The sequence below is a fragment of the Zalophus californianus genome, chromosome 4 (assembly GCF_009762305.2).
Source record: "Zalophus californianus isolate mZalCal1 chromosome 4, mZalCal1.pri.v2, whole genome shotgun sequence".
NCBI lineage: Eukaryota > Metazoa > Chordata > Mammalia > Carnivora > Otariidae > Zalophus > Zalophus californianus.
Window position 1 is genome coordinate 49,999,944 of NC_045598.1, and position 15,397 is coordinate 50,015,340.

The 15,397-nt window shown below is 41.2% G+C and overlaps 1 protein-coding gene across 6 annotated transcripts in view; it reads left to right on the forward strand.

Moving 5' to 3' along the window:
• NFIA (nuclear factor I A) overlaps nt 1–15,397 on the forward strand; it is a 355,478-nt gene that overhangs the window by 255,791 nt on the left and 84,290 nt on the right. For all 6 annotated transcript variants that reach the window (XM_027597934.2, XM_027597919.2, XM_027597911.2 and 3 more), the window contains one exon: nt 1,528–1,655. In XM_027597934.2, coding sequence (XP_027453735.1) covers nt 1,528–1,655 — 128 coding nt within the window. The remainder of the gene's footprint in view (nt 1–1,527; nt 1,656–15,397) is intronic.

Sequence of the window (15,397 nt, forward strand, 5' to 3'; positions counted from 1 at the left end):
TCGCTCTGCCACAGTGCTCAGGCTGAGTCCTGGAATGCCCCAGATGCATTCGATGGTAACCCTGTAGTTTTTGGATCATGAGCGTGTCCTGGGGCAAAGGTGGGGTGGCAAGGGTGGGGAAACTTGAGATGGTGACACTTCGCCAATTGATAAAGAAGTATTTCCATATTTTGAAATAAAAATGGCTGCCTGAGTGGTGCATCAGCTGAATACCAGCCCATCCGTACCCTTTCCTTCCTTATGCCTGTCTCCTCGACACTCACTCATACAGACAGTGCAGGAACTACTTCCTTTGGGAAGCTTTTCCCAACCTCTCAGGCATATCACTGTTTTCTTCTTTCATCAAGAAATCCACTGTGTCCTATCTGTGCTCTCATCATAATACCTACATTTCTCTTTTGCACAATTTTATTTGCCTCTGCATCTCTATCTGCTAGACCGCGAACTCCATGGAGACAGGGGCCATGTCTGATGCATCTCGATATCCCAGCATTTAGCACAGCACCTAGCACAGAGAAGGGACACAACAGGTGTTTGATAAATGAAAACATTAAAAAATCTGTACCCTGACACGTGAGGAAGAGATTTCCCAGAGGGCACTACCACTAGATATGAAATCTATTCATTCTGATAGTATGTTAGTGACATAATCAATTAAGACAATTAGAACATATTAGCAACATGGCATTTCACTGTCTTTCCACTCCTGAAGCCTCAACTTGGGAGAAAAATTCAGTCCTTCAACTGGAGGAAACAAGATGCATTCTGGAGATTTCTCAACCATACCTCTCCGAAAATAAAAAATATCCAGAACTTCATTTTGGTGACCTCTGTGTAGACATCAAAAGAGGAAGGGCATAAGAAGGATTGGGCCACTCTTTTTTCCATGTCCCTAGTTCTCAGAGGGAAATGTACTCCTTCCCCGCCATCTTTATCTCTCTGGAGCATTGTATTTGTCTCTAGCATCTCCATCAGAACCTGGACTATGGTAGCTGCACAGCATATACTTTCTGAATGAACAGATCCAAGTGGAAGATGAGAAAACAGGAAAAAAGAGAGAGAGAGAAAAGCAATCCAAGCTCTTCTTGAAGGGCTTTGAACCCTGATCTTTATCCTTTCTGGGGTGCCAGAGGGATTGAGTGATGTGTAGGGACACTGCTGATGGCGAGGTCCCCGCCGCTGCCTGAGGAGACACGAAATGCCGTCTTCCCACAGACACTTCCAGGTGGAGATGGGCGCAGGAGCCAGCCATCAGTTCCTCAAAGGAGAAAGGAACAGAATGTGGCAGCGGCAGCAGCAACTTGAGGGACAGTAAAAATCAAACCCAGATACTTGGAACAACACAGGCCCAAGACTTTGTTCCACCTCCAGTGACTCACTCCACTGAACAAGAAGCCTAAAAAAGAGTGCTAGAACTACACCAAGTTGCCCAATGGCTTCCTCCTTTGGCTTTATTTCAACCAGAGATGCGCTATCCAAGAGAGGTGGTTTGGATGGCTTTTAAACATGTCCCCTTTGTTATTTCAGCTCCACGAAGCGCCTCAAGTCTGTGGAGGATGAAATGGACAGTCCTGGTGAAGAGCCATTTTACACAGGCCAAGGGCGCTCCCCGGGCAGCGGCAGTCAGTCCAGCGGATGGCATGAAGTGGAGCCAGGTGAGCGGCGCGGGCGCGTGGGCGCGTGGGCGCGGGGGCACGTGGCTAGCACGCTCACGTCTGAAACGTGCGTGGGGGGCGTGCGTACGTGCGCAGGACTGACGGCCGCCGCCTCACAGTGGTGGATCCTTCCACACCAACACGTGTTTGTCTCTGCTGCTTCCACCGAAGGGTGGCCGGGAGCAGATAACAGCTGACCTGAGAAGCTGTAAAAATGGGCTGCGGTTTTGGACTCTTACATATTCTTACCTATCCTGCAGTCCCGTGGTCATGTGCCTTTGCTTTTGTTTTTCTCCTGAGTGCCTTTGGGGGTTGGCTTTTGGGATTATTTTTTAATAATCTTAAAGAAAACTCTGTCAACTTTTTCAACCGGGTGGATAATGTTGGGAAGGAGAAGAGGGTCCCTGTGCTACACAGTGTGTGCTTGGATTTTTATGAAATGAGGAAGTGTTTTTTATTTTGTTTTTAAAGATTTTATTGATTGATTGATTGATAGAGAAAGCACGAGTCGGGGCGGGGGAGCGGAGGGAGGGGGAAAAGCAGACTCGTGCTGAACACCAAGTCCGATGGGGGCTTGATCCCACCATCAGAGATCCTGAGCCGAAATCAAGAGTCGGACGCTTAACTGAGCCATCCAAGCGTCCCTGGAAGTTTCCAAGGTTTTTAAAGAGACTTACACAGCATTGGAGTCAAAATTAGACAGATCGCCAACACACAAAAAAATTGCAGCTCATTTGTGAGGAGGTATTTAAATGTTTTCCTGTTACTGGTTATCGCCGTTATTGTGTTTCTATTTAAATGGAAGAACTATCTTTCTATCCGTCTCTAGTGAACTAAGCAAATGATGACTACTAATCTGACCTCCCGGGATAGTCTAGTCTTGGCTCTGGAGTCTTGAGAGGAATGTGAATAATTCAGCTAGCACACGTGTCTAAACTCCACATGGACAAGGGAGAATCTTCTCCTGTGCCTTTCTCAATCTGCAAAGTCAATTGGATAGAGAGGATGGAGTGTGATCCTGGCTCTTGGTCCTGCTGGCTGTGGGATTATAGGCAAAGGACCCAACCTCTCTGAGCATAAGTGTCCTCATTTTTATAATGTCAATACTAATAGCTGTTTCAATGCTCTTGAGATTTAAATAAGGTAACATAACACAACCCATCTAAGAATTATACCTACCTAGCACAGAGGAAGGTTGAAACAAAATGCTTTCTGATCATTCTCCCCCACCTAGGTCTCAGAGTGATTCCTTGCAAGAACAGACAAGCACCAAGGAGATTTCTGAACTAACCCTTTTGTCTTCGGGTCTTAACTCCTGTCTTTCCTCCCTGACATATCAAAAAACAATCCTCAGAGGGAATGGCATGAGAGAGATTTTTGGGGTGATGGAACTGTCGTGTATCCTGATTGTGCTGGTGGGTACAGGAATCTATACATGTGTTAACATTCATAGAAATGGATACCTTCCATCCCCCTGCAGTTTTATTGTATGATAATTAAAAACAAAAGCTCAGGCCCCACTAGCCGAGTCCTTTCTCTTGCTCCCTTTACTAAAATGCAGAAGTTTCACTTTGTCTTGCTTCTACTTAATACTCTCACTCACTCATTCAGCCATCCTCACTGGGGACTTTCTGCCTGGTTCTGGGAACTGAAGGGTAAATGGGAAGGCTCTGGCTTTGGCTTTCAAGGAACTCACAGTTGGGGGTAGGACACAGATGCATAAGGAGATCGTTACATGGTGATAGGGGAAGTGCAGGGATGGGAAGATTAGCCTCCATCTTCTCATTATTTCTAATTATTACCAACACAGCACTCAAGGTGTGGTGGATCTTCTATAAAGGTCATACATATCTGCTTAGCACCACACTTAGCTCATGCCAGTTCACCGAGAGTGGCTAAGAAATAAAGCCAGGCCTAAATGCAAATGAAAATGCTGACTCCCCATTGCGGCTTTAACGGCATCATCAGCAAGATCTCAGGGAAGTGCCAATGAAAAGTTTATGTGCTATTAAAAAATTAAAAGATGTACAACTTCTTTGAACCCTTTTTAAAAGACTAATTGGAGTTCTAGCCAGTTCACCTGCTTCAGTGAAAATCAGAATCGAAATAGTTAGGTTTGGTACATGGTGCTTGAGTATTGTGTGTGCTAATGAGGTTTTATACACATAGAAGCTGCTTTACTGTGTTGATGTACATGAAGCTCCCCCACTGGGAGACTCTTCTCTGGGTCCTTGTAGATATTTGGGGGGGGCATATTGGGGGTTGATGGAGGCAGGTTGAATATAGGGTTCTTTGACCTAGTGACTTTTTTTCAGAGTGATTCTATTCCTGTTTGCACCTTATGATTCAAATCGTCATAAATTTTAACATCTGAATGCCTAGATTCTTTGGAAGTCATTAAATAATGAAAGTTTAATGGCCGAATTCTTTTGGGGTAATGATACTATATATATGGCATAATAGAGAAATCCCCCACAATTATACTATATTCCTGGATTGATTCTCCATCCCCTCTCCCTGTTGCATTACAGAAAAAATGCAGTTTCATGGTATATGTGTTGGGGGTTGGGGGAGGACAGTGGATACATTTACATTTGGCCATATTCAGCATAGAAAGTCATAATTGAAACAGGGCCTGAGGGGACATTAAAACTCAACCGAAGGATGTTGTACATGTGCCTGGTGACTTTGGTGTCATTAACTCACACCAGCCATTTTAAATGGATAATTTATGCTGCCAGATGGTCCTTTTTGGGGATTTTCCATCTAGCCCAATCCCCTTTTTGGCACAGAGAACACCCTTATGTTGTTCCCACACTGATCCGGGCCTGCATAGCTTTTCCCCAGGGGTACAGTTCATTGAGTAGGAGGCTTTTAGTGGTTCACTCATGTAAATTACCTTCAGAACATGTTGGGAGTTATGTCTATCTGAATGCACCGGCAGCCTCTTGGTTGCCTACATTGGGGATAATTCTCTCAAACAAATCCTAAAGGGTACTTTGTTTATGCCTCAGATGTGACACAGGAAGCAAGGCCTGTACTTACTCCTCACTCAGAGAGCTTTGCATCTGTTTACCTGCCCTCAAATGCTTTTTCTGGACTCCTGGCCAAAAGAGGGCCGAAGGTTGCCAGAGGAGACAAATTTCCTTGAGCAACAGGAAGGCTTTGGAAAGTAAAACAAACCAGACATGCAGTAAATTACATGGGCTCTTTCAAATGTCTTTTGTAGTATCCTGTTCCCCATTAGTTTATCTCAGCACTTTCAGTGAACAGCTCTTATTATCTGGGAAGAAGGGCATAGGAGATGAAAGATGATGTTAGTTTAAGAACATCAGACAACCTCAAGCTGACTTTCGCGTCTCTTACAATGCTACATTTGTTCCCTCCACTTAGTTTCATTTCCCAGTTATCTCAAAACTGGGTTAGATTCGAAGCTTTGAAGCTAATCAAGCACTGATGAAATGAGTCCTATGAAATTCTATCAAGCAGAAACTCACATACCATCAACTCTTGTTTATCTGTACAAATGAAAAATTACAGAGAAGCTGATAATGTAAATAAATAGGAAGGAAACCAACAGGCGCCTACATGGGATCAGACACTGTGCACGGTGCTTTCACATACACGGTAAAAATTATAGTTATGATGGTTGGAGTACCTTCTGTATACCAGGTTGTTTTTTTTTAATTACCTTAAATTATGCAAGACAGAATGGAATCATCTTGCCTCTGTAGAGATGAAAACAGAATTATGAAAGGTTAAGTGACTTGTCTCGGGCCACACAAATAGTAAACCTGTGGATCCAGGTCCAAATTTGAGCCTAAATCTGAGTTCAGAGGTTAAGTTTTGTCTTCTATGCTCAGTAACCTCTTTTACCATAATGTTTATGCTTATAATTTAAGATCTCATGTCCTGGGTTTGTATTGAAATTAAAAACATAATAATAAAAACCAAAAAATAACTCAACAGAAAGACCTGAAAAATCCCCCACTTTCTTTATCCCAAACCCTTGTCATATAACTGAAGCCAGAGGAGTGTGGGTTATTAAATACACATAGGATACGATATATGAGCAAATAGTATTAACTTTTAACAAAGTAAAATATCAATTTTTCCCCATAAAATCAAATCATCTTCAGCATTCAGATCTTTGTTCAAATAAGATGTCATCAGAGAGGCTGCCAGTGATCTAAATAGTTGGTGTTTCTCTTCCATCATTTCATAATTTGTAACCTTCTTTTCTTTCTTCATACCCCTGTATACTGCCATTGTCTGTGTTCTCTCTAGAGAATGTACACTCCATGGGCAGTGGAGTGTCTTTTCCATTGCTTATCCCCAGCATCCATATCAGCATCGGGCACATAATAGGTACTCAACAAATATTGATTGAATGAGTGGAGCCTACAAAGCAAGGAATTTGGGGTGTTTTCAATAAACCTAAAAACAGAATTTGCCACCAATAATCCTCCCAGAATTGATGTTTGCCATATTCTCAATTCATAGACTGTTACTTAGTCAAATCCAATTATTAACAAGTAGTAAGCCAAACAACTGCTCAGCCTCAACATGGGCCCCATTGACAAGTAATGGTGTACCAAACTCTATTACAAGTATCCCTTGCCTTAAAGGGTATTCCTTTAAGTGAATCAAACCTTCTTTTTTTTTTTAAAGATAATACTTTTTTTTTTTTTAAAGAAAAGTCTTTTCTCTTTAAGGTAATTCAGTATTACAAGCTCTGTATCAAGAACTGCAATAGTGAATTTTTGTAGAATATTTTATGTAACAGCCCTGATTTATGTCTGAAATTTTTCAGATTTCCCTATCAAATTTTCTCTTATGCAAGTATAAGGAACATCATATGAGACACTATGAGCTCTATATCATATGAGTTATAACCTTGCTACTCAAAGTGTGGTCAGAGGACTGGCAACATGACATCACCTGAGAACTTAATAAAAATGCAGAATTTCAGGGTGCACCTGGGTGGCTTAGTCAGTTAAGCTTCTGACTCTTGATGTCGGCTCAGGTCATGATCTCAGGGTCATGAGATTGAGCCCTGCATCAGGCCCCGTGCTCAGTACGCAGTCTGCTTGTCCCTCTCCCTCTGCTCCTCCCCCTGCTCTCTCTCTCTCTCTCTCTCAAATAAATAAATAAAATCTTCTTAAAAAGCCCAGAATATCAGGCTCTACCCAGACCAACTGAATTTTAATAGTTGGTTATGTTTATCTGGGTGATATTTATACGTGTTAGGGATTAAAAAGCACTAATCTAGGCCCTTCTGTTGACTGTTCCCTTCAGTGAGTTCTCACCACTCAATCACTGTCTGGAGGCACCCTGAACTTTCCATGGTGTATTCCCCAACCTTCCCCCGCTACTTTAAATAGGAATGCCTTTAACATTTTTCTAGATAGATAAAAACCTAACCTATTTTAAAACAGATCAGAGAAGGTAGCACACATGCTCATTGACTCATGCAGTGTTGAGATACCTCACTCACTGCGTGACAGGATGAATGTTCTCCATCTCTCTCTCTCATCTTCCTCCACTTTAAGTGCAATGTAATTCAAGTCAAACCAAGTCACTGAATCTTTATTAAGCGTTGACTGAGTGCAGTATGGAGTACATACAAAGATGACTCCATCCGGTCCTTATCTTCAAGGGCAAATCAGATTTCCTCAGTTGTCAGCCAGTATCTGTAAGACGGGAACTGTTGTTTCTGGCCCATCTTTGTCACAGAGTTGTCACAATCAAATGAGGTAATGAACTTGAACTTCCATTCCAAGTGCCAAAGTCCTTTTTTAAAGTGAATATCCTCTAATCATGTGAGGTATCATTATTATTCAGCTCATGGCGGTTGAAAGCAGGCAGGTTTAAATCCCTGAGAAGTAAAAGAGGAGAGTTGTTCAATCTGATGGGAGAATTCAGGACACTTTCCTCAGAAGGCAGCCATGGAATGAGGTGTCAGCTGGAACCCAGAGGAGAAACAGTCACCGACTTGTAAGTGAGATTTGATATTTCTTAGCCTTTTAATTAGTAGTATATATAAATTCAAGTGTTCTTCCTGTATCTTTCTTCCTGAGTTGCAAGGCAGCTTTGTGGTTGTCCTGTGAACTTTCTCAGGATCTGTGTCCCCAAAAGTGACTCAGTTAAGGCTCCAGCGCACTTCACAGATTACCGAGTGGCACCACTTACTGCATTTGAGACCACAGCTGCATCAAGCACGTATGTTTCCGTGAAGTTCCACAAGAGGTGAAGATCATTTTTTTATGATCTTACAGGACTTTTGAGTGAAATTTAGTACAGTGCTTGAAAACAGGAGAGAGAGACTCCTGAAATTTTCTCCTGGACAAAAATGTTCAGAAATATCATGCCTTCCATTACACTGTGATTGTCAAACCTTACTAACAGACACCATTACATTAGCCAAGACGTCGGGAGTTCTAGACAGTTCAATGAAGTTTTTAAAGTCAGATTTGATAAATGGTAAGGTTAGTTGTAGTTCTCTTTTTAAAAACTTTCAGTGATAGGGGCGCCTGGGTAGCTCAGTTGGTTGGGTGACTGCCTCCGGCTCAGGTCATGATCCTGGAGTGCCAGGATCGAGTCCCGGATCGGGCTTCCTGCTCAGCAGGGAGTCTGCTTCTCCCTTCTGACCCTCTCCCCGTCTCATGTGCTCTCTCTGTCTCTCTCATACTCTCTCTCGCAAATAAATAAATAAAATCTTTAAAAAAATAAAAAAAAAATAAAAAACTTTCAGTGATAAACTTCTTCCCAAAGACTAAGTAGTCTTCGTTTTTGAAGGTCAAGATTAAGCGGTGCAGTAACATGCTGTCTGTTCTTATCGTGATTATTAAGTAAAGAAATACATTTTTTAAAAGATTTTATTTATTTATTTATTTGACAGAGAGAGACACAGCGAGAGAGGGAACACAAGCAGGGGGAGTGGGAGAGGGAGCAGCAGGCTCCCCCCCGGAGTAGGGAGCCCGATGTGGGGCTCGATCCCAGGACCCGGGATCACGACCCGAGCCGGAGGCAGGTGCTTAACGACTGAGCCACCCAGGCGCCCCAAGAAGTACATTTTTTAAAGGCATTTGTAAAAGAATATCTTTGTAAACAGCGGGTCAACCACTGGCCTGGGACCTTTAGATGCAGAGTTCAGTGTCACTGCTACAGGGAGCCCAGTTGGATTTTGCAGGCTCCTGTTCATTCATTGTCATTTTAAATACTGCGTATTAGGTTCACTTGGATTCCCAACTCCGCTGCTCCTAATTTGACTGCCAACTGTCATTCATCAATTGTCAGAGTGGGGGAAGTTTACCAACTTAAACTTGTAGCTGAGACACATAGGAGGAGGCCCATTATCAATGCCAATAAAAAGGCAGCAGACTGGTAACAATAGTACATTGTCACAGACACTCTGCTACACTAGCATATATTAGGGACCATGATTAAATCTCCCACAGTCTCCTGCTGTAATAGGAATAGTCACTGTTACAGAACACTGCCATAGGATCAGTGTCTTGGCTTTTCTTCTGCATTTATGGAGCAGTGGGAAAGCATCGTTCTGCGACCACATTCTCTTCCATTAGCCCTTTATTATTGGCACCTGCTCATTAGAGACTGGTGCACCAGGACAGTAGCAAGGGGGCTGTGCTTTAAGGACCCTCCTTCATCGGAGACATTGCACCTCAACAAGGCATTATGGCGGGAAAGCTATATCACACAGTGTGAGCACTCAAACCCCCATTCCCAAGTGTCCTTACTTTCTTTATCAAGGCTGTTTTTGTCAGGCCAAATAAAGGGCCTAAAATAACCTATTGTAATTGGAGTCCAAAAGGTTACCTATAAAAAGAAAAGAAATACTCTTTTCACCTGTATATAAATATATACAAGAAAGCATCATCAAGAAAATGACTGTTAGATTCCTGCAGCCTAGTATAGTACCTGGCACAGGCTCTCCGTTCAATCAATATTTGTTGAATAAATAAATAAATAATAAGCTGGAGACCACACATGTCTGCGCTCGCCCTGTGAGTGGGGCGAAGTGCTCAGGAAGCAGAGCGCTGCGTACATTTGTTGTGTGAATGAGTGCAGCCCCCTCTTGCATCAGAACCCAGATGCACAGTCTTGTGAATACAGAAGCTCCCCGGAAAACAGATGCTGCATTTCAGCTGGGCTCGTCTGAGTAAAGAAATTATCCAAATCTCCAAATTGTTAATTTCATGTTTGAAATTGAGGCTGTGTAAATATTCCAGAAAGGAGGAAGAAAGAGATGGAGTTTATACCTTGGATTTAGATGGGAAATCTTCTGCCCTCCCCCGGCTCCGTCTCCATCTCCAGCACAGGCCCGGAGGCCTCGGTTAGCGAAGTGCTGGCTCTTCGCGTGGCCTTATTTAGCATGTTGTAAGGAGGAACTGTACGGCAAAGTTTATTCCAGCCACAACAGTCTTAGGGGCTCACTGAGGAGGGAGAGAATCAGAGTGAAATAGAATGTATCATAAAGAGGAAAAAGTACAAATTAAGAATCACAACTCTACAATTCTTGTATTCTGCCGTGAACCCCAAACTGCCTGGGGACTTGAGCAGACCACTTCTCTGAATTTTCCTCATATATAAACATTGGGGACAGTAAAATAGCCGAGGTTGTGTCCTGTATAGCTTTGACATGATCAAATAGATAATAAAAGTAGGAGCTACCATTTATTAAGCACCAGCTGTGTGCCTAGCACCAGAGGTAGAGTACTTTTAATATAGCTAAAGTATACTTCACAAACCATAAAGCTTTACCCAAATACTATATATCTTTTTGTTTTGGTAAGTACTTTGAAAACTCTGAAGTGCTATATGAGTTTAAGAAACAAGCATACCTCATTTTATTGTGCTTCGGTTTATCGCACTTCTCAGATACTGTGTTTTTAACGAAGGTTTGTTGCAACCCTGCGTCAAGCAAGTCTCTTGGCATCCTTTTTCCAACAGCATTTGCTCACTTCCTGTCTCTGTGTCATAGTTTGGTAATTCTTGCAACATTGCAAGCTTTTTCTTTTTCTTTCTTTTTTTTTTAAAGATTTATTTATTTGAGAGAGCGAGAATGAGAGAGAGAGAGAGAGTACATGAGACGGGTGAGGGTCAGAGGGAGAAGCAGGCTCCCCGCTGAGCAGGGAGCCCGATGCGGGGCTCGATCCCGGGACTCCAGGATCATGACCTGAACCAAAGGCAGTCACTTAACCAACTGAGCCACCCAGGCGCCCCCATTGCAAGCTTTTTCATCATTATTATATTTGATATGGTGATCTGTGATCAGTGGTTATAAGTTGCAGGAAGCTTAGAAGATGGTTAGCATAGTAGTAAAGTATTTTTAAATTAAGGTATATACATTGGGTTTTTTTTAGACATAATGCCATTGTACACTGAGTAAACTATAGTATAGTGTGAATATAACTTTTATGTGTACTGGGAAACCAAAAATTTCCTTTGACTTGCTTTTTTGCAATATTCGCTTTGTTGTGGTGGTCTGGAACCGAACCTGCATTATCTCCGAGGTACGCCTGTACATGAAATTAAATGGAAAACATATTGTATGTATCTGTGTCTATTATATGCAAAGCACCGTGCAAGGTGATAGAGGGAAAAATAAATAAATAAACCAAGACAGACTCTGCCCTCAAAGTGTTTACAGCCAGCGAAGGAAGGAGGGCTAACTGCTTAAACAAGTAGCCAGTGGCTACAATACAGACATGAGTAGGCTAAGATTCATGCAGGTCACGAGTTTATTTACTGGCTTGGACAACATTCCTCCACTGTACTGGCTTGAAAAAGCTGGTGCATCAACCATTCCATTATTAAAGGAGCATTAGAAAATGCTAGTCCCTATTTCCTTCCCTTCGTAATACCAGCCTTATCTTTCCTTATCTCTAAAAAGCATGTAGAAAACCAGTATACTAGAAAACTCTCAGGAAGTGTGCAAAGCAAGGCCATCTGACTCCAGCCAAAGATCTTTCTGCACCCATGGACTCAAATCTCCCTTCCTGAAACAGTGTTCTGATTTGTGGGTAATGAAATTGGGCAGAATCTAAGCAAATGTTTATTTAGAGGAAACACAGTTATTCTGAATTGACATTAAATTCACCAAAGGGAAAAATAACCAGAAAGTGTAGCTGGAAGAGAAGAAACAAAAGGGATAGGTAGATAAGCAGGCAAATCAGACTTACCTAAGAGTTGGCTGTGCTGGTTTTCCTGTATCTAATAAATTTTATTTATCTGGCATTATTAGATATCTGTAAGAACGCAAACAGAAGGTAGTTTTAACCTCTCATATAAAGAGAAAAAAATTCTTTAGCGTTCTTCCTCTCTTCTGTAAATACAATGTAGATATTTCATAGACTCAAATAATACCACACTTTGATTAACAACGAAAGGTAAATTGACCTATATTTTGTCATTGGAATGCTGCTGAAATTTTAAGTCTAGAAGCGTTTTATAAGTAGTGGCTAATGTTTACTGAGCACTTACAATGGGTGAGACATTGTTCTAAGAGAGAAAGAGAGACAGAGAGAGGGAGAGATTTGTAAAAATGATACAGGTCAACAATAAATCTATTTTCAGACTTACTTTCCTCTCTCATAGGTTTTTATATTTTTCCCACATACCGGTTATTCTATTTAAATGTTAAACAATCAAATACACCACCATCGGTCTATATAGGAATAAAGTTTTCTCTCTTTTTGGCCATCAGTGTCTTCAATAGAGTAGCTTTTTCATAGTCCAGAATAGGGGCTTTATTTGGGGAGCAGGGGAAAGAGGAAGAAAGAAACCTCCCTGCTCACGCAGATCTCAAGGGTCAGTAGCTTTTCTGCCTGTGCTATGTGGCAGTTTCTGATGCGATTGTGGACATTGCAATCGCTTTCCTGCTCGGCAGAGGATTACAATAATGCCTATTTATCCAATTCTATCCATCCAGAGATTTCAAATATATCATAAACTCATCAATTAATGAAAGACATGGCACCCATTTCGAGATGATGGGTGAATTACATCCTACAAGATTACGAGAAATGCTCACATTGGCATAGTAAATCAGGGGCTGTTTCCTTGATAGATTCCCGAACAACACAAGTCCTAAAATGAAGAGGGTTCTGTCCAGCACTGAATCACAAAATGTGTCTCTCAAATAGGAGAAGATGTCAGGAATAAAAAAAAGTCATTTTATGTCATAGCATCACTTAACCTTGATGAAAAATTAAACCACGACGGAAAAGCCAAATCTGTTGAAATACAGTGAATTGGCTTGCCTCCTCAGAGTAAAGTATTACTGACTGCCCTTTCTTTGACAATTGTGAAAACCCCTCTGAAATTGCTGGGTTTAAAATACTGGGTTACTCCGGTTCTTGGTTCTGTGGTCTGTTTGGAGTGAGGAACTGTGTTGTGATCCGGTGCCTTCAGCCCACCGTAGAGAAAGGCTTTCCATTGAGCTGTGAATTTTTGGTATTCATCTGGAGGTTTCTCCAGCTCTCCAGGGTTCTCATGTGGTCCACACATCTGACTGCCCTTCATTTTAAAGAAACGTGCCAATCTTTAGGGATTGTATGTAATGAGAGGTAAAGTTTTGGTTTGCATTGTTGGAGATGGCACTCAAGTCATTAGAAATTCAAGGAATGACAACCCAGTATCCATTTCTAATCTGAAGGGTCCTCTGGAATACCAGATTACTCTGCCTTATTAGGTTATCCCAACCCAGATATCACTTCCCTGTGATTAGCTTCCAAGATTAATGAATTCTAGGATATCGAGATTACTTACGACTCAATGCCGGTCCGAATTTGCCATCTGCCTTTCAGCCATTTCATGAACCCAACGGAAGAGAGGGTTTATCAAAATGGCTGTGCAACATCTCTTCTGTTTTAACACTCTTTAGGGACTGTTATAAGCAGCTCTTCATGTTCTTATGTCAAAATACATATGTAAGGATTAAAAGTAGTATGGGTTGCATAAGAGTGCTTTTCAGGGCCAGTTATTCTTTGATATTTATCACTTCATAGTGGTGACACCTGCTTCTAATTTTAAGAGTTCTCTTTTTCAGTGGGTGATTTTTTTTTCTTTTCAGAAAAGAAATCTTATCCTCAAAAGACTTAACTGGTAATTTTTCTCCTTTTGATGTGCTTGATATTTTTATGAGTTTGTCCATCAGCATTGAAGCCTTAACATGCCTTTAGTTAAAAAAAAATCTTTATAACACATAATCATTATATCGGGTTACCTAAATTTATATCCTCACCACACATTTGGAGACTTTTCCAGAGATATAATTCGTTATAAATGTCATTATTTGCCATTTGGACTACTTGATAGTTGTCTTAAGTGGACTAGAGCTGTAGAAATAAACTCTGCCTTGTGGGAGGAGTTCAGCCACTTACATTCAGTGTACATATTTGGTTGATTTTTACATTCAGGGACACAGTTGGTGACAACTGTCATTTGAGATTGGTGAGTGGAAGGGAAAAAAAAGGAGAGGACCCTAGTTTTGTCTATTTAGACACATATGGAAATAGTCCCTTGGTTTGAGGGGAGCCAGCCCACTTGTAGAGCCCAGTGTGGTTTGCTTTTCAGTTTTTATCTTGTGTAAAGACCTTTTCCTAATAGATGCTGGATAAAGTTAATTATACGAGTAGAAAAAGCTGCAAAAGATGGTATATTGCTAGCAACCCATTCTGATTGGCCTGTGGGGAGTTGTCGGTATAAAATTGGATCCTTGTGTTGGGTTCCAAAAAAAAAGGTGTGAATATGAAGGAGAAGTGCTAAATCATGACTCCAGAGAAAATGTCGGCCACGAGCAGTTTTTAGTCTAAGTGAAAACCAAACTTTAGGATTTGGACAAATAAGACAAGGAGAAAAAAGCGTGAATCATTAACTCCAATATAAAAGCATGATGGTGATCAAGTGTCACCAAACCTAAGTGAAGACATTCAACAAAGACTGTGACTGAATGGAACTAACTCGTTGATTTACTTGATATGGAAAGCTTTGCCAAGTATTTACCCTTAGTGTCAGATAAGTAATTTTTAATAAAATATTTCCAAGATACGAAGACAGTTAAGAAAACACGGTTTTTAATCACGGCACTCATAAGTAAACGGATCTATCATTACGTTGTCACAAAGAATGACAGTGAGCAGAAACACGCTGCTAATCCCTCTCAGATAAGTATTCAGTGTAATTAGACAGACACCGTCTCTTGTGTTGAGTGTAGCATTAATCAGGAGAAGTGCAACTTTACACAGAAATTTCTTTTTTTCTGATATGCCATTGTTAAAAAAAGAAACTGTTTTGTCAGATATTGCCTCAGAAAATGATTTATGTAGCTGTGCACAGTTATTTCCTTTTTTCCCTTTTTATTTTTTATTTTGTGTTTGAATGGTGTTTAAGAGCAGTGTGGTCCTTTTGCATCCACAGGGCTGCCTTGGAGGTTCGTGGTTCATTTTGTTTTGCATAATGAACGTAACTTGAAGTGTTCTTAAAGCTTTTGAAATGACCTGTTGGATCATCTATCGAAAATGAAGGCAGAACTCTTGTAGAGAGAGGTTTTCCCTATAAAGAAAAGGCCAGGAGTTTTCTGCATTAAATAAGAGCTCAAGAGAGAATCTCTTTCTGTGAAAAATTCCATGTTACAGTGATGAAATGTGTTGCCCCCTTCCAGCATCCACAGGCAATGCCTTTAAAAAAAAAAAAAAAAAATTTCCTTTTGCTGTGTA